Source organism: Strix uralensis, chromosome 3 (assembly GCF_047716275.1).
Source record: "Strix uralensis isolate ZFMK-TIS-50842 chromosome 3, bStrUra1, whole genome shotgun sequence".
Taxonomy (NCBI): Eukaryota; Metazoa; Chordata; class Aves; order Strigiformes; family Strigidae; genus Strix; species Strix uralensis.
This window is the reverse complement of record NC_133974.1, coordinates 21460807-21484411: the sequence shown is the minus strand read 5'-3', so window position 1 is coordinate 21484411 and position 23605 is coordinate 21460807. Positions and strand designations below refer to the sequence as shown.

At 37.0% G+C, this 23605-nt stretch overlaps 1 protein-coding gene across 1 annotated transcript in view; it reads left to right on the top strand.

Annotated features, from left to right (window-relative positions):
- SNTG2 (syntrophin gamma 2) overlaps positions 1 to 23605 on the top strand; it is a 293650-nt gene that overhangs the window by 165431 nt on the left and 104614 nt on the right. The window contains exons 7-8 of the mRNA XM_074864709.1: positions 15518 to 15605; positions 22920 to 23011. Coding sequence (XP_074720810.1) covers positions 15518 to 15605; positions 22920 to 23011 — 180 coding nt within the window. The remainder of the gene's footprint in view (positions 1 to 15517; positions 15606 to 22919; positions 23012 to 23605) is intronic.

The window sequence follows — 23605 nt, the reverse complement described above, 5'->3', positions numbered from 1 at the left end:
GGAATGGTAATTCTATGAGATCTAGAAGAACCAGTAACTGAAATTTTCTCACATCACATGAAGATTATCTGATTCCTTTGAATGTCATGGAACTATTTGATTTTTTTTTTTTTTCTTCAGCTTCATGGCTCTCATTTTCTTGATACTTTCCAAAATTTGTTTTTGGATTTCTTCATTTTACTAATTTTTTTCTGTTGAGAGTTTAAAAGTGATGTCGTAAATGGCTTTCATCTAAATGAAGTTGTGCTTCTGCATTCACCATCCCTTCCTGCCTCACTTGCACAGCCTAAAAAAAGCAATCTGTTCCTCCTGTTATTTTTTTTTTAGACACACTGGAAGAACAGGTGCATGCTACTAAAGAGCATTTAAAAAATGAACAGTTGCCAAAAAGAAAAAAAAAAGATAACAGAATTGTATACACTTGCTGAAACAGTCTATATACATTACTGCAAAGTTTAGCTAGAATTACATCTTACTATATGAATGCAAGTCAAAAAAAGTATGTGGTATTGCACACTTACCAGTAGTGTCTTAAATCATCTCAATATCACACTATTTCCAGGAATTGCCATGTGTTCAAGTAATGCAGATGCAGTAGAGTGGAAATAAGAAATCAACCTCTGTAAAAATTATATTGAATACATAGAGAAGTGCGTGTGCATTTTTGTGGGGCTGTATGTTTTGTCATGGGAAACCTAAAGAAATATGAAATAGAATAATCAAACAAAGCAGCTGTTGTGCATCCAGAGAGATGACAAACAAGTCTCAGGAAAATGTCAGAGAGGAAAGAAAAGGAAGAGCAGTAGCAAACCATGGAAAATCTGTTCCAGTGACTTTTTGAAAGGGCTTTTGCTGATGCTTTCCCTGATCTCACTCAAATAACTATTAAACAACAATTTTTTTAAAAAGAAATAAAAACTTAAAATATGCAATTGAGTAACCTGAAGTGGCTTTCCTGATCATTTATATGTTTTTAGAGAGTTTAATTAATCAGAACTTGTAGAGGAAATAAAATTAAGGTACATACTTTCACAACCTTGACATTACCACTTCCCTTCTCCAGATCTAATCTGTTCATGAAAGCTGAAGAGAGAGGAAAGGGAAAATTATGGAGATTCCTCTACAACAACTCGGCAGGGCCTAGAAATCAAGCTCCCTTTATTTCTTCCAAAGTATTTTAATGTGAAAAGCTTTTAATCCTTCAAAGAGAGTTTGAGCATTTTCTGAATTTCTGAATAGATAGTTTCACAGTTGTTTCCTCAAAAAAAATGAAAAAGGTGTTTGAAAAGAACAAAGCAAAAACCTTTAGCAAATTGTTCTTTACTCATTCTAGCTGATTTCCAGCACTGACCTACACTGTCATTAGATATTGGAAGAGAAATGTAGTGGGTTTTGCCTATGAACTTTTCTATGACTAGTTCCTGTGTATGAAATATGATTTATTTAGTTTATGATTAGGCATATTGTCTTCCCAGTATGTTGCTGTTGCCATTATTTATTTAAATGGGCAATTTGAGACATGCAACAAAGGGGTCATATCTTGACTGACACAAGGTTTCAATGTGCTCCAGGCTAAGAGGCTATCTCCAGTTACACATGGACATATGAACAGAAACAACATGGGTAGAATCATCAGCCCTAAATATTATTGACAGGGAGCTTACTGAAATGATCCCAGACTCACTGCTTACCTTCCCCATTATTAGTAAATTTACATTTGGGATCAACCAAAGCAGGCATGTAGATTTGAAAGCACTTGTAAGTCACTTTTGAACATAATTCAGTTTTCAGATACAGCTGTACAAGAAACTGCAACTTCTCTATAAATAAATTTTCGTGAAGAAACCCTTTAACATGCAAATGATAAAACTCACATGCTTTAAAACACATTTTTGCCATTTAAATTTGCACCTTTTTGCACCTTTACTATGCTTTTGTAAAGGATAGGAAAATTTCAGATTTAAAAAACTGGAGTAATATGTTATGGTACCTGTGTAAATGTGTACTTAAAAATATTACATAATTTCTGTAACGTACTTGTGGAAATTGACTTTCAAGCTCTAAACATGTTAAGAAAGCATCCACAATTAAGTAGTACAGATTTCACTACTACTATTTTACCTCCATCTATTTCACAATCACTTAATTCCCTGGGTTAGGGAAGCATCAAGTACTCTGGCATTATGAGCATTTATGATGTGCATAATCTTTGAGCACAAAAGCAGAATTACTATAATTAAAACTGGTGGAAGAATTCCACTACCTGGCACAAAGGAGCTATAAAAAGAATTTAAGTCTTTGTTAAGCTATGTACACAAAATATAGCACTTCTTAGATAAAGCACACAGAGTGCAGCTGGACAGCTGCAATTTTAAGCACTACTTCCTAAGGGTAAAAGGATTTAAGATTTTTAAAATAAGAAAAAAAAATTTAAAGTCTGTGTCTCTTTTAACCCTTTTAATTTTATATTTGTTTCATTTATAAATATTGAAAGACCTACAAATGATTTGTAACAAATAAAGGCGCTCTTTCTTCCATGTCCTCTTCCCAACTGTATAAAACTGAGCACTGTGAAGGGAGACCAATTATTTATGCTAAAGGAGAACACTGGAATAAGAACAAAAGGGTGTAAACTATCCGTGGACAAGTCTGGAGGGTCTTTGAAAGGGCAGATAAGAAAATAACTGTTTTTAAAACAGGATTTGATAGATTCAGGAACAGTGCTGTATGATGTCCCTTGTTATCCCTGACAATCTCTAGGAAGACCTGTCCACTCTTGCTTCCTTTGATCCTTACATCCTGTGCACAAACTAGTCTATGTCTTCAGTTTTGGCCACTCTGCTGGGTTTCCACTCTGGTTGAGCGAGCTAGCTTCTCTGAAGCAGCATCTTCTTCTTCTCATTAATCCCTCCCACCTTCCTTTGCCTATCTAAACAATGTTCTGTGCCTTTGACTAATTTGCTGCCTTCTATTGGGTGACCCTCAGTATTTCATCAGGGTATATAAATAGCTACAGAGTGCTATCTACTCTAGCTCAGTGTTATTAAGAGGACCAAGCTGCAAGGTAATAAAGAGTTAGTGTACACCCTTGTGATATTGAATAGATTAATTAAATAAATGTGTTTGTAAAAGATTAGACTTACTCTGTTTACATAAGTGAAACTTAGTTAATTTGCATTTTGTAAATTTCCTGGAATGGAAAGGAAAATATAAGTTATATAGAGGACTTACACCCCCATTAAATTACTCATTAATAAAATTGTTCCTCTGATCACAAGGAAGATTAATATACTCCATTGAGATTCACTGTATGAGCTGTATGTAAGCATTGTTTCTCTTCAGAAAGTCATTGACTTAATGTGAGTGTGATCTAAACAAGTGAATGGGTTTTACAGCTGTCACTAATACTTGAGGCACAGTTGTTTAGCCGCTGAATTGAGTCTAGATAATGGCACCTGCTCTTGTTCCTTATTGTAGATAGCAGAAAAAACACTCATAGAGCAGGAATGTATTCATACACTTCAGATAGCAAATAAGCTAGCACATTGCATCAAAATTATTAAAGAACTGGATCAGGAAATCAAAAGGGTTTTTTGCTGTTGTTGTTTTATGTCTAATATTGTATGAGACAGCAAAAAGTCTAATAGAAAAAAGTATAGCCCTGTATTTAAACAAATGTGGCTCTGGCTGTAATCAGTACTCTGGAGGAAGAGAAATTAATTCTTTGTCAATGAGATTTGCATGATGTTTCCCTCATCAGTTAGGGTGATTTTTTACGGTACAGGAAATGTTTAGTGTTGAATAAAGAAATATACTTTATGGTGACTTGTGCTGAATAAATATTGGCCTGTACAGTAGCACAATTGCAAGGAATCATGGGCTGAGGTACTGAGATAGTGTGCAGAAGGTTCAGGTATGGTATTTGCCTAACACAAATTTCTGATGTGTACTGAATATTGCAGATGATCTGCTGTTTTATGGTGATAGTAGCACTTTCATGCTTAGGGAGCTGTGGAAACAAAAGCACTAAAGACTGACATACAGGAGTACTATTGCTATGACACAGTGCTGAATTTTGTCCATAGGTATTCCTATTCTTTTGTATTCTTCTACATGCTATAAGAATTTCAGTGTGAAATAAAAATGGTTTTTATTTTCTAGGTGCCTCAGTTCTTTAAGCCTGAAACAGTGAACATATGGACAATTACAAATAAATTCTATGCTTGATTCAAAATGAAGGGTAGTCTATTGAGCTGATCAGTCCATAGGTCTAGAACTTCTATCTTGTAATTCAGCAGTGAATGTGTAGTCACTAAAAGCAGTTCTCGGTGCTTCTTACGTTTAATCCTACATTAACTCTGGATGTCTGTGAAATGCCTATTAGACTAGGAAGACAAAAGGATCATTGTGAAAAAGTTTGTAGTAAGAAAAGGAAGCAATGCACAAATTGTCAACAATTTCTAAATCAGAGAATGCATCATATGGCCTGCTGGGTTTGATAACTTCAAAAGCTTCTGGTTTAGATTTTGCACTCAATAGCACAAGACAGTCTTCATTAAATATTGTCCATCATTCAACTGAAATTAGCTTCATCATCATTTCATACCATTGCCAGTGGACAATGGCAGAAGTTTTCTGACTGATACCTCTCTCCACAGAGGCGTGTTTAGTCAGATAAAATCCTTTTCGGAGAACTCTGCAGGTATGTTACAAATACAGGCAAACACTGACAAAATTGGAAAACCTGCATTTAGTCTTTTTAGCTAAATCTGTGCCATAATTATCATCTAGAAAGATTTTCAAATGTATTTGAAGAACATGAACCTGCAGGGTTAGACTGCTCCAATTTGTTTGCTTGAAAAGGCCTGCATTTGGGATAGAAATGTTTGCATTTGTACAGATTCTGATTCCACTTAAACATACACATTTCCAATCACAGTCAGTCAGATACAGATATGTGCATTTGAACTGGAAGTGGCACTTCGATACTGTAGTATGTGTTGCTGACATACCAGATGTCAGTAGTGATTTAATAAAGTTTCAATCTAGGAATTGTAAGTTTGTTTTCTGGTAATTTGGCAATTTTGTTTGTTGTGATTTTTTGATACCTGAGACAGTTCCTTCCTTTTACAAGTAATGTGTAGCAGCTAGTGAGTGATAAAACATACTTACTCTAAAATTATGAGTTCTGTGGCTTTGAACTGTTTCAGTTATAGCACATTGATACAGTTGAGACTGACCTGAATTTCCAGAAAGTAGTCCCTATAATGCTCCAATAGTCTTGTAATGTTTTGAAGAATGGCAAAGTTACTTTCTCAGGGATAGGTCTTCATGCTTCAGGTAATAGTTAACCTTAAGCAAATTTATTTAAAATTGCATTGCTTCAGGAAACAGCTGATTTGACTCAAAATGTATTTTGCAGTGCACAATATGTGTCAGCATCTTTCATATCCCAGATATTTGTGTAAGCAATGTTTTGAAGTGAAACACATACTAAAGTGTGTAGTTAGGTAGAAAAAATAATGTACAAAATCATGAAAAAACAAAAAAAAAGAATAATTTCCTTCTTTGTCTATAACTCCTGGCAATTATATCATACAGGAGTAGTGTTATTTGTTTAAATTCATGCTGAAGCTTTGTGGTTGCAAACATATTTTACTGTGTTCGTAGGCAGAAATAAGAGAAAAGTGCTAATTGAATGAACTAAGAGAAATTGCAGTTTAATTTAAATCTGTGAAAATTTCCATAAACTGGATTTTCTTGATAGGTAGGTAATGGCAAGGAGATATTTTTAAAGTGATAATAATTAGGACTTAGGTTCTCAGAGAATAAATAATATGTTTTATTTTGAATTGGAAGATGCAGATTCTTTACAGTTTCAATGCCCAGTCTGAGACATACATAACAATTGCTGTTACATATCCACCATGATGGAGACTCCTCAGATATTGGTCCAGCCAAAGGGACTGATTGTCAAGATGTGAATGGTAGCAAATCCATGTGAGTATAATAGGAGGGGAAAAAAAACAAAAGTCAAGCACGAGGAGAAATGGGAAAAGCACCAGTCCCTCCTCTGCTTTACTTTTCTCTCTGCTTTGTCTCCAGTTAATACTTCTGAATTTATATATTATTCTTTGACAAACAAAAAACTGTATGGCTTCTCTTAGTGTGTAGGGGAGTTGTATTATACTTGGTAGTTTTTTTATGTACCTATAGCCATAGAGAGAGTTGTGCTTCATAAGATGTGGTGAAAGCTTGCTGTGAATCCCTGTTCCTGCTGAAGCACAAGAATGTCATGAGAAAGCTCCTAGGTTATAGAGGGAGTGGAGCAGCAGTGTGATTTGGGTGTGTGATTAGCTCATGGTGCGCTAGAAATCTTGTTCATCAGTGTCTAAATGTTTCACCTACTCACTGACATCTGTCCCAGTAAAATATGTCTGACAAAATACACATGCAGCCCAAGCTAGAGAATTTCTGCCTGCCTGCCTAAGATCTTTCTTTTCTGTCTTCCTGTAGTTTCTTCTGAAGTATAAAAGCTCTGTATTGTATTCAAGGAAACTGATTGCTTCAGCAAGATTTTCCAATCTCTTCTACCTCTGATCAGTAACTGCATAGCAAGCCCAGTTCAGTGGTACGCAAGTGCTGTTTTTAACTACAAACTTTGCATGGGACTCATAATTTAATAATCTGTATTACTCGTTCATAATAATATAAAATACATATTTATCTACTTGTTGGAAAAGCATTCTCAATAAGGGCTGTCCTTCTCTTTATAACTGTAACCCTGCAGTTTCCTTTCCTGTGTCTGCGGTCACGCCATCCTTCTGAGTGTAATTCATTTCACTTTGGAAGTGATCATTAATAACATCCTTGGTAAATTCAACATTATTCTCTGTATTTTTCTGTATAATTAGAACATTTTGAACTGTCCACATATGTCCAATGCAGGTCAGCTCTGTCTTTTTTTTTTTGCTGCTTGAAGGCTTTACATTTCAGTAGAGGGATGAAAGTAGAATACTTTTATCTAGGGGTGGTAGCAGTAACAGTGCAATACTGTGTTATTATTGTTGCTATTGTTGCTATGTTGTAGCAGTGACAACATTCCAGACAGAAACTACTTCATAAAAATAATTTTTTACTTCACCACTTTTCTCATATGCTTTGTCTCATTTTTAAAAATTTTAGTTCATTGAAACAGAGACTATATTATATATTTACAAAATGACAGGTGAAATAAAATTTCTCAAAATTGTGGTAATATAAACATTCATCTAATGATCAGATAAAAATTGTAAAATAAACAATAGAGGCAAGAGACCACTAATAAATCAGTCATGGTAGTGATTGCCTACTTTATAGCTTTTCTTACATGTATCTGTATGTTTGGGCATGTGCATCTATTCTGCAGGCTACTGATGGCTTTCTGAAATTGTTAATTACAATGTTCTAAGGCTCAGTTTGCAGAAAAGAAAGAGGAGAGAAGCTATAAAGACACTTATAATGACAGATTACAGAACATTACAGTAAGGATTTGTCACAAAAACAATGCCCTGAATCTTTCATATCGTAATAGGAAGAGGACAGCGTGAAATAGAAATATATTTGTCTTTTAAAGATACACTCTTCTTTAAATATACATATATATGTGGATTATCTTCCAGTAGCCATATAGAGAGCTAATCATTTAAGCTAAATATTGATCACAGTCTGAGAGAATAAAACCACAAGATGCTACTAACATGTATGGCATGGACAGATTTTCAAAACAGGAGCAGGTTGACTCAATTAGCAATATTATACCAAGTTGTATAATTCATTCTGTGGTTTGCTCAATGGCTATGGAAGCTACGAATCTCTTCAAACACATACATGAATGTCAAAGAATAGTACTGGTAAAGTAGAGAAGTATAAGGAAAAGTTATTTAAGTCATGGTATATAATTATGCAGGATATCTATGATTTCTGTAAAAATAATTTTAGTTCTAATTATAGGATAAGATACCTAAGTGAAAATGAAAAGACTGGAAGAGTGTTGCAAGTCACTGTAGAATTAATAAATCCACTGTCATTTTCCTAGCGTATGTATAAATTGTTCAGACACAAATGCTTGTTTTGGAGTAGCCAATTAAGCATTAAGGAAGGGAGTATTGCTCATTGAATACTGCAAAGCTAAGGAGGATAAAAATCAGAGGTATTTATTGGAAACCGCTTCATAATTGACCAATGGAAAAGAGACAATTGCCAAGAAATCATTATTTACATTATTACTGACTTAATTCTGCTTTATGCTTTTTCCAATACTGTTTGCAATTCAGTGTTAATTTTATGAACTTTTTTAAAGCCACTTTGCTTCTGCTGTCATTTTAAAGATTACTTGCACTGTAAGGTCTCAGTTTTTCGTGCATCTTCCTTGCCTACTCATAGACATGAAAGCACCACGTCAGATTTTTCAGTTCTACTCATATGGGTTGAGCTGAAACTGCAAAGTTTCAAAAAAACTTCCAAACATGCTTTAGTCTAGGAGGCATTTTAAGTATTAAGTACTATGGTTCCTTTTTCATTCTGAGGGTTTAAGAGTTTTCTAAAACTTTCAGTTCGATAGTTTTCATTGGGTTTTTTACTATTATATGTTATGATCTAATTTTTTTCATATGTTTTACTACACTTTCTTGGTTGTTTGCCTGCTGCATTACAGGCTTGTACATAATCTTCCACCCAGGTACTTGTCCAGCCCAAGATCTGCACTTTGTGTGAATTTCAGTTGTTTTATTTGTGAAATGCATGTACTTGAAGATTAGACATTCACCAGGAGATTCACTTCCTTTTACTTCAGAATTTTGGCGACAGACTTTTAGTCCGAGTTAGGTGTTTAATAACTTTTCATTTAAGATTAGGATGCAGGATAGGATTCATTTCATCTAACTTCAGATGTTTAAGGTGCAAGGTTATCATTCAGACTCTCCTTATTTAGAGACAGACACCTGCAGGTGATGATTCCTTTTTATCCTAAGATCTTTACTGATTTCTAGAAAAAATATTAACAACTACTTTAGAATTGAATCTTTTAAATGGCCAGAGTTAAATGATGTGACTTCTGCTCTTGGAATAGATCTGAGCTAAAGGACCATATAGGTGAACTCATTCGTCAATGACATGCTCCTTGTCAATTTTAATTGCTGTTACAGTTCTGATCTATAATAAGACAGAACCTGATTCAAACAGACAAACCCCTGTTTACATCTCTGAGCGGTGTGAATATTAAGGATCAGGTACGTTTGAAGGTTTAGAGCAAGCCACTATAACACAAGGCACCCGAATTTAAAAATAATACACATCAGCTATGAATTCCGCCATTGAATTACCTGCCTGAGTTAGTTATACAGGATTTCCCTAAAATGGGTGTTGACAGTAAAAATGAGGCAACAAACATAATTCGTTTTTCCTAAAATATGAGTCATATTTTTCTCTGCAGACTCTGGACTGTAGTTAGCTAAGTGAAATCTAGAAGCTCCTATTTAGAATTTTAACATTCTCTCTGTTCTGTTTTTGAGAAATGCATGTTAAAAAGAGAAGCATAATAAACCTTGGCTTGATGAATGCACTTAGAGATATGCAAAATCCGCAAATTAGAGCCAGCATGAAAAACAAGCATTTTCTTTGATGCTCTTTTCTCCTTCATACCTACGAACACACAAGTAAGTGCAGACGCACACAGAGTTAGCAGCAGTAAATGTATTTAATCAACTATTTAAAAAAAAACCCCAAACAACTCACTTTTACAATTCTTCTTTTATATTAATGGTACTGTAAGGCAACAGTGAATGTTACTCCAAAGCTGCTGGATTTGTCTTTTTGGACTTACTGGACTTGTGCAAAAGCTTCAGCACCACAGAGCAGTGCATTATTTAGTGACCTTCCATACTGTTAATACCTTCTTGTGAGCACTGAAATTGTGGGTTTTTTTAATTAGTATGTGTGTGATTCAATACCACTTCTTCAGACAGTACTGAAGAATAGTAAGTAGCTCCAGAAGAGTATGATACAGTATGAGTATCTTTTAAGGTATTACTGCTTGGTAATTTTAAACCAAATCATTAATATAAGAGTTCTTTCCTTTTCAGAATATAATTTGAAATAAAAATCTAATTTCATGCTCTGCAGCAGTTTCTAATCTACTGTTTTGTTTTGTTCCATACAGTTTTTGGATTTAATTTATCTTCGTAATATTTGACTAAGATATTCCAGAAGTATGTTAGACAGTATGTCTGTCATGCTGTCTCATCTCTTGACAAATATAAATGTGTGCAAACAGTCTTTGCTTAATTAAGAGGGAACACAGGTCTTACGCTGTGTTTGAAAGTTTTCTTCAAGATGTTTATATCTATTAAGAAGTTAAAATTCTTCTGTGTTATTCCAAAGTCAAAGAATTAAAATGGTTCACATTTGTGGCTTTTCTAAAAAAGCCAATTGTGAATAAGAAAGTGAGTTCTCAGTATTAATTTTATTTGGTTTATGTTTCTTCTCATTACATATTTCAGTACAGTGTTGTGACTATATTATAAATTTGTTGGGTTTGAAATTATCTATTGAATTTTACAAAATACTGATGTTGCTACACTGATTATAAGCTGAAGTCAGCATTACTAATATATTTACTACCCAGTGACAAGTAAAATAGTATCACAAGATACAGCAGCATTCGATATCAGGATCTTGTATGTCTTGCCAACTCTGACTTTCTACTACGCTGATACTGAATTTCTGACACTTTTTCTTTGGAAGGGAATGCCTTGGGTGTCCTTTTCTCTTCCTACCATATTACCTTTTTGCCACTGTTGCACCGAGAAGGGATTCACTGAACCTAGGCTATGTGAATAGCATTGCGGCACTTCTTCATGCCCACCCAGCTGCTCTCTCCCCCTCCTCGACAGGAGAGAGGAAGAAAATAGAACAAAAAAAACTCATGGGTCAAGATAAAGACAGGGAGATCGCTTACCAATTGACATCATGGGCAAAACAGACTTGGGGAAAATTAATTCATTTTATTGCCAATTAAAATAGATGTGGGTACTGCGAAATAGAGACAAAAAAAATTGAACCAACAGTCTCCGCCCACCTCTTTTCCCAGGCTCAACTTCACTCCTTCATTCCCAACTCCTCTAGCCCCACCCCCTCCTTGAGCTGTGGTGGGTGGGCTGGAGCCGGCTGGAACTGGCTGTGTCCGGCATGGGGCAGCCCCGGCCGCTCCTCACGGGCTGCCAGCACCTGTACACATGCAAGTGGCACACGTTTCCCTCCTAATGTCAAATCAGGGCAGTTGTTACCCCCTGGATGCTGCAGATGTCAGTGCGACTGCCTGTAGCTTATTTACTTGTTAAATTTTTGCAACCATATGAACTTGGCCTGAGCTTATATTTTTTTCCAAGGATCAGGCCAAACATCTTTGCACGTCTGGGACCAAATCAACTTTCAGGTAGGGGCCAGGAATTTAGACAACTTTTTTTTTTTTTTTTTAATTACAATAATATTCACTACCTGATTATGTGCAAGATTATGAAGTGAAGCACATCTGCTGTTCCAAGTGCTTACATGTAATTTCATAATTAATTACCTTTTTTTTAAAGACAATAAAGTAATTCATTATTTGTTTACTTTATACATATACTCATAGAAAATATTTCCAGTTAAGCTTTGTTGGTCAATGACTCCAACATTCAGTGGTTCTATCAGTACAATGTGACAAAAAAAATCACTTACTGTCTTTTATAAACATTTTGGTCATGTTTATAAGCATTTGATGTAGTTGTGAAGGCTCTGTTGCAATGTAGTTTAGCATAAATAGTGCAAAGTCATTAGGTGGTGTGGCTGGGCTAGAAGGAGAACATCAATTCATTTCAAGGCCTAATGCCTAATGCAGATATTAATGAAGTTTGGGAAGACAAATTCATCAGCTGGAGACCAGAAAGTGACCGCAGTCTAATTTATACAAGGATATACTAACATATACAAGGATATACTGACAGTTTCTTCAATTTTTATCAGAGGCATTTTTCATCTCTAGACCAGTTTATATAGAGATATACAAATATATGAAATACGTACAAATTTTTGTATGTATGTCTGACCTGTGTTTTCACATATGGTCCAATATGACTATTATGAGAGTCTGTTTCAGCTTTTGAACAAAGCAAGCGTAACCTATATATGTTTCTGTGTGTGTATATATGTCTATATGTAGCTCAGCTATATGTGACAGAATGATAGTGAAGGTCTATAAGACATGCTTTTTTTAGCTTCAATTCAACTCATCATGGATTTATTCCAAAACAGAACTATATTCATGAATATTCATTTTTTAATCTTGCTGGTGCATCCCAATATTATGTGATGATAGATCTATATAAATACCCTAATATTAAAGCATTAATTTAGAGGAAAGGTTTATGTGAGTTGACATAGGTTTCATTAGTTTCTGAGTATTTTGTGCAAATCAGTGTTACCAAAAATCGTAACCAAGAAAACTCTCCAAACCAAATGATAGTTTAGAAAGCCAACATTAGTTTATTGCAGCACTGGGTGCATGGGGGATTTCTCCTCCTAACATGCACACCGGGGAAAAAAACACACTCTGTATACGTTAAAAAAAATTGGATATTTATATAATTCCCGAGAAGTACCTCCTTATTTCCAGGGAGTCTAATGCATATGTTAAGTGCCTGCCTATTTCCAGAAAATCTAATGCATACATTGCGAGACCACCTCCATGCACGCATACTTTCTTATCTTGTCTGTACAAAGCATACTGAATTGGGGAAGGGTCGCTCTTTGGCACATAGCCTTGCTTATCTTGTCTGTAGGAAGCTTGTACAAAGGGGCCAGTTATTGGTATATTAACTAAATTGTTTAAGCCTTTGGTATCAGTACCTGGTCTAAATCCACAGAACAAATGTTCTATTTTAATATTCTAATTCTATTCTAGTTTAATTTAGTTTAAATAAATTTAAACTATTGAGCTTTACCTCACTTAAAGATAATCTAGAATTTATGATTAAAGACAGTGTAGAAATCCAGAATCTTTAAATCAGGCATTAAATTTTAAAAAAAGCATCCAGTTACTGCAGAATTTCAGAAGTATTTAAGAATAATATGATAGCTGAATCTTGTCTATGTTAATATATATAAATTATATATATATAAAATATATATAAAATAGGCCTTTATATCTATCAAATAGACTGTTATGTATATTATATATATATTTTATATGTATAATAGTCTGCAGGTAAAGGGAGGAACTGCCTTTGAACAGTAGGGTAGGAGTAGCAGAGGTACCAATCATCTTCAGTCCTTAGTAAGTAATAAATAATGTCTAAAATACTGCAGGAAATAAGGAGCAAAGGGTTTCAGGAGACATAGTTGTTCTTTTACATTAGAACTCAAGACACATTGGTTTGCTTTGCAGTCCTGACACACCCTTGTATGACCTTAAAGAAGCATTCTAATTTTGCTGTGCTTCAGTTCCTGGTTATTCCTACTGTGATCATCCTGAGAGGTTTTAGGCAGAAAACAGTGATCATAATGTTTTTTTCCACAACTTTTTTTCCACAATGAGACCTCAGATTCTCTTGTAGTCAACTGTCCACAAAATCTTTGACTTGAGTAGAACACCTCATATCAGAATGTTGGGGGTAAGCAGGTAGAACTGGCTGTTACAGTTTGGGGAGTAAATGTGGATTGAGCCTGTGAAAAAAAAGTAAAAATACTTCAGTAGAGAACAAGAAGAGCAGAGAAATGGGGCCCTGGGGGAGGGAGGATTCTGTCCATCAGGAAGGAAGAACTTGAAAGGAAATGCAGGTCCTTTCTGGGAAACTTGCTTAATCTGCAGGCACTTTTTTTTTTTTTTTTTAAATCTCTCTTATGCATTCCCTACCCCTTTGCTTCTGCACCCTCATTCCTCAAACTCTCCAATCTGATCAGACTGCCTGTTATGTGCTTTCACTGACCTTACTGAGCTGCTTACTGCTTCTCCCCTGCAGAGGTGGACTTCCTAACTAAATGATTGCAAAACATTATCATTCCCTCCCAGGGACTGATCTGTTGTCAGTCACTAGTGCTACTGCAGATTGTTAGCAGTGGTAGTCATTGTTTGATGGTCTGAAAGATGGGTGGGCAGGATGGAGGCAGACACTCTAAGTCTTTATTAAATATATGGATTTTACACGTACAGCAAACAGTAAGCTTTCAGCAGCAATATTTTATATGGGTGATTCATATACCTGCTTACTTAATCAACCAAATCAGAACATGTCTGCGTCCAGACAGTATTTTCTTCAGTGTTAGTGTTGGGGGTTTTATGGTCAGTTCTCTTTTCCAGAATATTTTCGTAGCCTAAAATTCTTAGCCTGTGTGACTGCTTACTTGATATCTTCACCTGTCCTGGTATCAGCTTGATGCTTGAGGCATAAGCTTGATGTTTTCATGTAGGTGAATACATCAGTCACTGGTGGAAGTACTATTTTAGGTGCACAAGAGGAGGAGTTACAATGTTTGAGGTAATCCTGCATCTCATGATGTTGACCAATGTGGCATTGTGCTAAAATAGTGGTCTGAAACAACACAAGCACCAGCTTCCTCCAAGTACAACATCAGAGTGGTAAATACATCTATAGGAGTTAGTCTGCTGTGGCTAGTTACTTTTCTGATTGATGCATGCTCTGCTTGTGCTCAGATTAGAGGCCACAGGCATTAGCATCCATTTCTGACAGACAGGATCAGGGCTGCAGACCCTGTGTGTGGGCCACATATAAACCAAATGCAATACCTGTTTCCTGAGTGTCATGGATATGAAAAAGGGGGAATACCTCTGCCCTTTAATAGGAATCAAATTCCATCAAAGACGTTATTTGAAGTTCTGCATTTTAAAAAGCTCCTTATGCAGTAGTGTGCTATGCCTTTAATTAAATCCTGATGTTTTAATACATGTGTCTATGCACATATGTGTGTGTACATGTGTTCCTTCTGGTCAGCAAATACTTACAGATAATGAAGATAGTCACAAAAGACTATATTCGAAACAGAGAAATGTGCTTAATGTATCACCTAAATTAGTCAAACCAAATATTTAAGATCTAGATATGTATGATATATTAATATCTATTTATGTGTCCATTTATGTGTATGCACACACAATTAATGTATTATATCTACTTAAATACACATTTCCCTACTACCCTATGCCAGTTTTATAAAATGAATTTGTTTGTAGAAGTTGTCTTCAGCTGGTATATAAAATCAGGTTGCCCACCAAAGTATTTATTCAGGTAATTCCATTGGTCTTGCCTACTTTTATGCATTGTTGGTGTGGCTTGACGCTCAAGTTATTCTTCATTCCCAGTCACAAATGTTCATACCGAGTTTCTTATAGATCAACAGAGATGTTGATTTCATTGTAAGTAATGTGCTTTCCATGACTGGTGGTTCTTTGTTTTAAAGTAGCTGTTATTTGTCACACTGACAGGTACACCTACTGCGAAATGCTGGCGATGAAGTTACCATCACTGTTCAGTACCTCAGGGAAGCTCCATCATTTTTAAAGCTCCCATTAGGTAAGAGGAAATTAACGGATAGGAGTAATTTGTTTTCCTCTTTGCAGTATTCTCATAAGAAGATGACAGTGACAGAAATAGGAATTCAATCTTTGAGTGTTTTACAGGAAGAAATAGAAAATTGTACGTGTGCTTTATTGCTTAACATATAAGAATCTAATGCATACTGCATGATTACTTCTGTACAGTTTATTCAAAATAAAATGAAAACCTCACTGAAATACAGTACAATCATGGGTGATATCTGGAAGTTTTTCTACAGAAGCTTTGCCTGAATACAATAAAATAGTGTTTACAAACCTTTGAATCATACATTCACACTGAAAGGTATTTTCAGGACACTTACCAAACAAATGGATAACATTAATTCTGCATATTTCATAAATTAATTTGATATTTTGATAATTTTTGTCAGAGAGCAGAATTACAATGTGACAACCGAGTAGTTTAAGAGTAGCAATAGTAAATTGTTTATGAACAATGCAGATGAGGGAAAATTTTGTTTTTTCTGGTTAGCAGATATAAACACTCAAGATACTCACTTGAAATAAATATTGCAAGTACAAAGGTGTACGTAATATATTGGCTAACTTAATCAGACCAAATAATTTGCACCAGTTTATCTTACATATGATTCTCTTTCCAAATTAAGCAAAACAGATTTAAAATGTATCTTGTTTTGGGGATTTAGATAAATTGGGCTCAACTACGTACTTGATTTTTATTGATTTCAGCAGAATCATAGGTCTCATAGGTGTAGCTCTTGTCATTGGAAGAGTGTCTGTCATGTCATCTAGATTCCTACACTTATTAAACACAAACTTGATGGGCCTCTACCAAGCTGAACTACACATTTTATGCTAAAACCAGTAAGTTCTTACTGCATATCATTTCCATTTGAAAATGAAATCTAAATTTGAAGAAATCTTGTTTAAACTTGGAGATCTTTATCTGGTCAGTGCTCCTTATAATGAAATCTGAGGTTTTGTCTTCCTACTTTTCTATCCTAGGTCATCAGACAACTATAGACCTATAGACTAAATCTATAATGCCTTGGATAACTGTCCAAGCTTAGATATAACTTTGGTAAATTAGCAGGGTCTTATCAGTAGTTCCTGTGCTGTAGACCATATTCATTTGTGGTTGTGAAAATCCTCCTAGCAATTTTATCTCATCTTGTTGACTGACATCACATACACACTTGGACTCTATCACTTGTGGTCAGTTAACCTTGATTAAGAGCCAAACTCCCACCCAGCTGCTCTTTCACACACCCTCCTCAAACAGAAAATGGGGAAAAAACAGAATGAAAAAGCTCTTGGTCAAGATAGAGACAGGGAGATCACGTATTAATTAGCATCATGGGCAAAATAGACTCAACTTGGGGAAGCCTAATTAAATGTGTTGCATATTAAAATAGATTCAGGCAGTGAGAAATAAAGACAAATAAACTGAAACAACACCTTCACCCCACCCCTTTTCCCAGGATCAACTTCATTACTGACTCCTCTACCTCCCCTGCAAGTGGTGCAGGGGGATGCGGAAAATGAGGGGTTGGGGTCGGTACACAGCATTCCTCTCTGTCACTTCTTCCTTCTCACACCTTTACCCTGCTCCAGTGTGGGTCCTCCCCACTGGCTACATTCCTTCACAAACTCCTCTAGCATAAGTCCTTTCCATGGACTGAAGTTGTTCCAGAAAAATCTGCTCCAGCGTGTCCCCACCACGGGCTGAAGCTTCCTTCAGGGCACATCCACCTACTCCAGCATGGGGTCCTCCATGGGCTGCAGTGTGGGTATCTGCCCTGACATGGTCCTCCATGGGCTGCAGGGAAATACCTGCCTCACCTTCATCTCTCCATGGACTGCAGGGGAATCTCTGCTCTGACACTCTTCCCTCTCCTTTTTCAGTGAAGTTGAGGTGCGTATGATTTTTTCTCACATTTTTTTCCTTCTCTCTCTGCTGTTCAGCATTTTGCCCTTCTTAAATAGTTTCCTGGAGGTGCTACCAGCTTGGCTGAGGGGCTCAGCTGTGCCCTGTGGTGGGTCCAGTTGGAGCTGGCTGAAACCAGCTGTGTCTGGCACAGGGCAGCCCCTGACCCTCTCCCACCCCTGGAACCACCCTGCCTCCCAAAACCTTGCCACTTACACCCAGTACGCACTGTGTGAGACAGCTGCCACCTTCACAAGGAGTTCATGCAGGTCCAAGAATGTTGTTGTCCTCTTGGTACATCATGGGAGAGAAGAGGAACTGAGGAGGAACTCCTGCATTGCCTTTCTCACCAGGACGCACTGCAGCCATTCGTGTTGGGAAGCTGACATTATGGCACTGCTTCCATAAAGTGCTGTTTTTGAAAAGAGAAAATAGTGATTAGCAGGGTGACCAGGTCATCTTCTGTCTCCATGTGACTAGAGGTGCGTACAAAACTTCTGTAGGTAAATAGCCTCCATGAACACTTGAACCAGGAACTTTCACTCTACAGAAACTTCCATGCTCTTTCAAAGGAGCTGTTTCATGGCCTGTGGCCAGCTAGTACCATTTGGAGTCTGCCACTGATTACTGTTCTTCAAAGAAAACCTATCTGGAATAGGGAAGACAGTGCCATTTTAGACAAGCTATCACAGTCTATCAACAAGCATAGCAGAGAAGCCGTGCTTCCTAAATGAAAGAGACGTCTTGGATACAGACTGCTCATTTTGGGCAGCTTATTAGACTTGCCTCCTTTAGGCAGAGCATGAGGAAATCTTTGGCAAGCATTATACTCCCCTGCCCAGTCCCGTACATGATCCCATGCCTTCAGTCCTATAGCATATGCTCAGCAAAAGGACTTGCTAAGTGTGATCAGACAGCTGAGGAACTTAAGAAATGACCCTTCTTCTGAACTGAAGCTGGACTTCAGCACAGAGATCACCTGCTCCTCTCTAGGATGTTCTATGCAGCCATCAGGTGGAAACCAAGCTCAATGAGTCAGATGATCTTTGGTAAGTGACTTGGTGTAACTACTTACCCCTGTGGTGAGGAAATAAGCCAGTAAGCTGTAGAAAATTACTGAAAATAGATACGGTTTAGGGCCATACACTGAAGTTAAGGTGAATAGCAGTGGTTGGACAAAGCACCCCATTTCAGGAAGAGCTTTTCACAAGCCCGTGCACAAAAAGGAATTTGAGTCACAAAGCTCTCTTAAGAATTTTTCATTTTGATAGTTATACCAAATTATCTGAATATTCTGAAGTCACAAAGCTTGCAGTACAATTAAAAATCACCAGGAGTGTTTCCTTTGATTTTAATTTCATGGTTGTTCTGGAATGGGCTTTTTGTCTATTGAAGGTTGTCTATTGACGTAATGACCAAGTTAGATAAATGAGATTTTATTTTTATACAAGAGGTCTCCAGTATCATTCAGCAATGTTGATTATAAGACAAATTGTTGCAAAGGATTAAATCTTGCTGACTACTTGCTGTACATTGATCTGCTGTCCTGCATTTTGGGGGGGTTGTTTTTTATTTAGAGATTCAGTGTAATTCACTGACTGAAATAAACAACCACCTGTTGGTGGGGCTCTGAGATGACTGTCATAGTGTAGGTTTGCATTCCTCATAGGCTGGCTGTCTAACTATGATTTGGGTGGAATAAGAGGACAGATAGTCAATAATGATTGCTGGAAATCTCACAACACACCAAATGCCTTTTTTCTCGCATCAGTACCCATCAGGGTGTATTGTGGTCGTGAAGGGGGGATTTACCTTTAGCAGATATTTTATTTTACATAAAATCTTTTTTTTATAGTCTTTCTCAAACTAATGTTCCAGAGTTTGGAGTGGTACCTAACATGTGGTTTGGAGTCCCATCTACTTGGGCAAGGGCTACAGTAGCAGATAGTACAAGATTTACTTTGTGTTAGTATATTTTATATTATGTATATCATGTGGATGTATATACTGTATTTTGTTCTAACAACAGGAAGGAAAGAGTACCTGATTGCTCTAGGGCTGCCATAGGGGGGAGGCAAACAATGCTCCTTGGAGAGATGAGAGCACTGCACCTTCCATGAAAGCAGTTGAGCATATACAGTGGGAGCTTCTAAAATGCTGAATGAGGCTGTGAAGGAGTAGTCCATGAGTGAGTGAGGCAGAATAGGCAGGGAGCAGACTAAAAGACTTGTTAACTTGCTTGCAATCAAGTGGTGGAGGTGGCACACCCTGAGAGAGGCTATGTAGTTTGTTGTGACTCAGAAAACCAAAGAAAGCTGCTGAACTGAAAAGCAAATCTGCAGGGACAATGTGGTAAGACAGAAATTTGTTCCTTAATCTTTTATTCTTAGCTTTCCCATGCAATGGATGTCAGTTTACTTAAAAAAATAAATTATTATGAAGTTGTATTTTGAATTATGGTAAAACCTGGAATTAGAGATTTGAAAATACCCAAATTCATGTCTTTTGATAGGCTCAAATTGCTGAAGAGGTGCAATAATTCCACTTTAAGAATGTGATTGATTCGTGGACCTGTCATAGTTGTCTACTGCCGGAGACAGTGGGATCCACCAGCAGGCAGACTCTTCACTGGAGAATTTAATGCCAACTTTTTAATTTCATTATTTTTATTAAAAATATTAGAAATTATCTTCTGTTCCAGCAAGTCACTGTGGTCATCTATGAGTCTGAACATAGATTTTTGTGTTCTACTGTATGTATATAGTAGCTACAAAATGTTGTAGCTAGCTACTAAAGTCGGCGCTTGGGTTAGACCCTTACAAGCAAAGCACAGTGGTTCGTTCTGCTGACGTCATCTAATGCTGTACAGAAAGAATTCAAATGAAAACATGCTGAAACTTCAGAATTCAGGGTAAAATTCTGACTCCTCAGCACTGAACTGACAGAGATTTGTTACAGAGAAAATAAGCTTTTGCTGAATTAAGTTCCATTTTGTTAAATCTTCCAGATATGTGGAAAAGATACGTACAAAACTATATGACTAAGAATTACTTTTTGACTTTTGTGATGTTAGACTTGACAGACCTATTAATGTGAAATGATTTACAGGCAATTTCAGGTGACTTCTTCAGATGGAAAAATGAGTTCTCAGTGATGATGAATATAATGCTGTGGAATTGATTTTATGTGCTTTATTGATAAAACCAAGTGCTCTCTGACAGTAACTGTATATTCTTGGTTTTATACGTTAACATTTTACATTTCAGGAAAAATTACACAATGATGTGACTTTGTGCTGCTTCCAATATTGTGTGTTACAAAAGTATTAAGCTTTCCTGGAGTCACTTTAACTAATAAAGCAGGATCATCATGCATAACTGCTAAAGGAAGAGATAACTTGAAGAATCTAACTGTGTAATCTTAACATATTAACATAATATCAACATTTCACGATGACTGACTGCTTTTAATTTTTCAGTTTAAGAAGGTGCATAATTTTTGAAAGTAATTGACGTTTTAAGAAAAAGACATATAATTAAGTGTATGTATGTGCACAGTTAGTACTTGTCTGGGAGTTTCTTATTAGCTTTGTTTATAAATACAGTCCATGTTATACTCTAAGGTGAGACTTTCAACATTAATTAAATTAGTGGATTTGTGTAACTGAATTTCTTACTTGGTTTTGACTACATTCTCAGTGAAAAAAAGGCTTAATTGTAAAATCATAGAATGGTTTAGGTTGGAAGGGACCGTAATGATCATCTAGTTCCAACCCACTAGATCAGGTGGCTCAAAGCCCCGTCCAACCTGGCCTGAAACAGTTCCAGGGAGGGGAAACCCACAACCTCTCTGGAGAAATGGTCCAGTGTCTCTACCCTCACAGTAAAGAATTTCTTCCTTATAGCTAATCTAAACCTACCCTCTTCCAGTTTAAAGCCATCATCCCTCATCCTATCATCACACTCCCTGATATAGAGCCTGTTCCCATCTTTCCTGTAGCCCCCTTTAAGTACTAGAAGGCCGCTATAAGGTCTCCCCGGAGCCTTCTCTTCTCCAGGCTGACCAACCCTAACTCTCTCAGCCTCTTTTCATAGGAGACATGATGCAGCACTATGAATCATCTTTGTGGCCCTCCTCTGGACCCGCTCGAGCAGGTCCATGTCCTTCTTATGTTGGGAGGCCCAGAGGTGGACACAGTACTGCAGGTTGGGTCTCACAAGAGCAGAGTAGAGGGGGAGAATCACCTCCCTCGACCTGCTGGTCACACTTCTCTTGATGAAGCCCAGGATACAGTTGGCTTTCTGGGCTGAGAGCACACATTGCTGGCTCATATTCAGTTTTCCATCCACCAGTACCCCCAAGTCCTTCTCCTCAGGGCTGCTGTCAATCCTGGTCATTGCCCAGCCTTTATTTGTGCCTGGGATTGCCCTGACCCATGTGCAGAACCTTGCACTTGGTCTTGTTGAACTTCATGAAGTTTACATGGCCCCACCTCTCAAGCCTGTCAAGGTCCCTCTGGATGACATCCCTTCCCTCCAGCATGTCAACCACACCACACAGCTTGGTGTCATCGGCAAACTTGCTGAGGGTGCACTCAATCCCACCGTCCATGTAACAATAAAGATGTTAAACAGCGCTGGTCCCAACACCGACCCCTGAGGAACACCACTTGTCACTGCTCTCCACTTGGACATTGAGCCATTGACTGCAACTCTTTTGAGTGCAACCATCCAGCCAATTCCTTCTCCACCACGTGGTCCATCCATCAAATCCATGTCTCTCCAATTTACAGACAAGGATGTTGTGTGGGACAGTGTCAAATGCTTTGACCAAGTCAAGGTAGATGACGTCAATTGCTCTTCCCTTATCCACCAACGCTGTAATTCCATTGTAGGTGGCCACTAAATTTGTCAGGCACAATTTTCCCTTAGTGAAGCCATCTTAGCTGTCAGCAATCACCTCCCTATTTTCCAAATGCCCTAGCTTAATTTCCAGGAGAATCCGCTCCATGATCTTGCTGGGCACAGAGGTGACACTGACTGGGCTGTAGTTCCGTGAGTCTTTGTTTTTTTCCTTTTTAAAACTGGGGGCTATATTTCCCCCTTTTCAGTCATAAATCCTGCAAACAGTTAAGCATGCAAGTAGTTCACGTGAGCACAGCCTCCATAAAATGACATCTATCTATCTTTTTTCTTTTTAGACATAAATTATAGCATATGGACATTTTATTGGCTGTCATTCTAAAACGCAAATATTACTTCTGGCTTTGTTTTGTACTTTATATTAAAAATTCTTCCTGTATTTTATGGCTGGAATACATATTGCCTGATATATACATATATTTTTAACATAAGCAATTATTTTTCATGATCTGATTTCCAGGTTCCCCTGGACCATCCAGTGATCACAGCAGTGGGGCTTCATCACCTCTCTTTGACAGTGGCTTACATTTAAATGGAAACTCAACTAACACCGTAAGCAAATGAATAATAAAATCATGGTGTAAGCTATATAAGCTCTCTTCCCATTCTGAGCTTCAGAATGCTAGTGTAGGACTGTTAGACCCATATTTTTTGCTGTAGTTGTTTGCTTGTTTGTTTGTTTGATTTTTAAGTGTACTTAAAATACTGTAAAATTCTATACTTAGAAAGTAGCCAACTTGGGGCCCTGGACTTCTAGGTTCTTACTCTGAGGCAACTGTGAAGCTTGTAGGAGTGAGCAGAGTAAGATTTAATCATTCTTTAGGCATAAATTCATGTGAATTTTTGTCATACTTTGTTGAACTGTAGTATTGTACTATTGAATTTAGTCCAGCTGGAGATGCTGAAATGTACATGGAATTCAGAAAATAATCTGAAATCGAATTCTTGAAGCAAACTTTTGTGCTAGGAAAGAAAGGGAGTAAAAGAGAAAGAAATAAAATGGGAAGGCAGACCTAGGGAAAAATAAAAGGTCCGTTTCTTTAATCCAGAGGATATTCAGTTCTTTTTTCTGTGGTGAACAGCTATGATTGCATTAATTGCAGCATTGTGGAAAAAAAAATTCCTTTCTCCAGGAAGAATACTAGT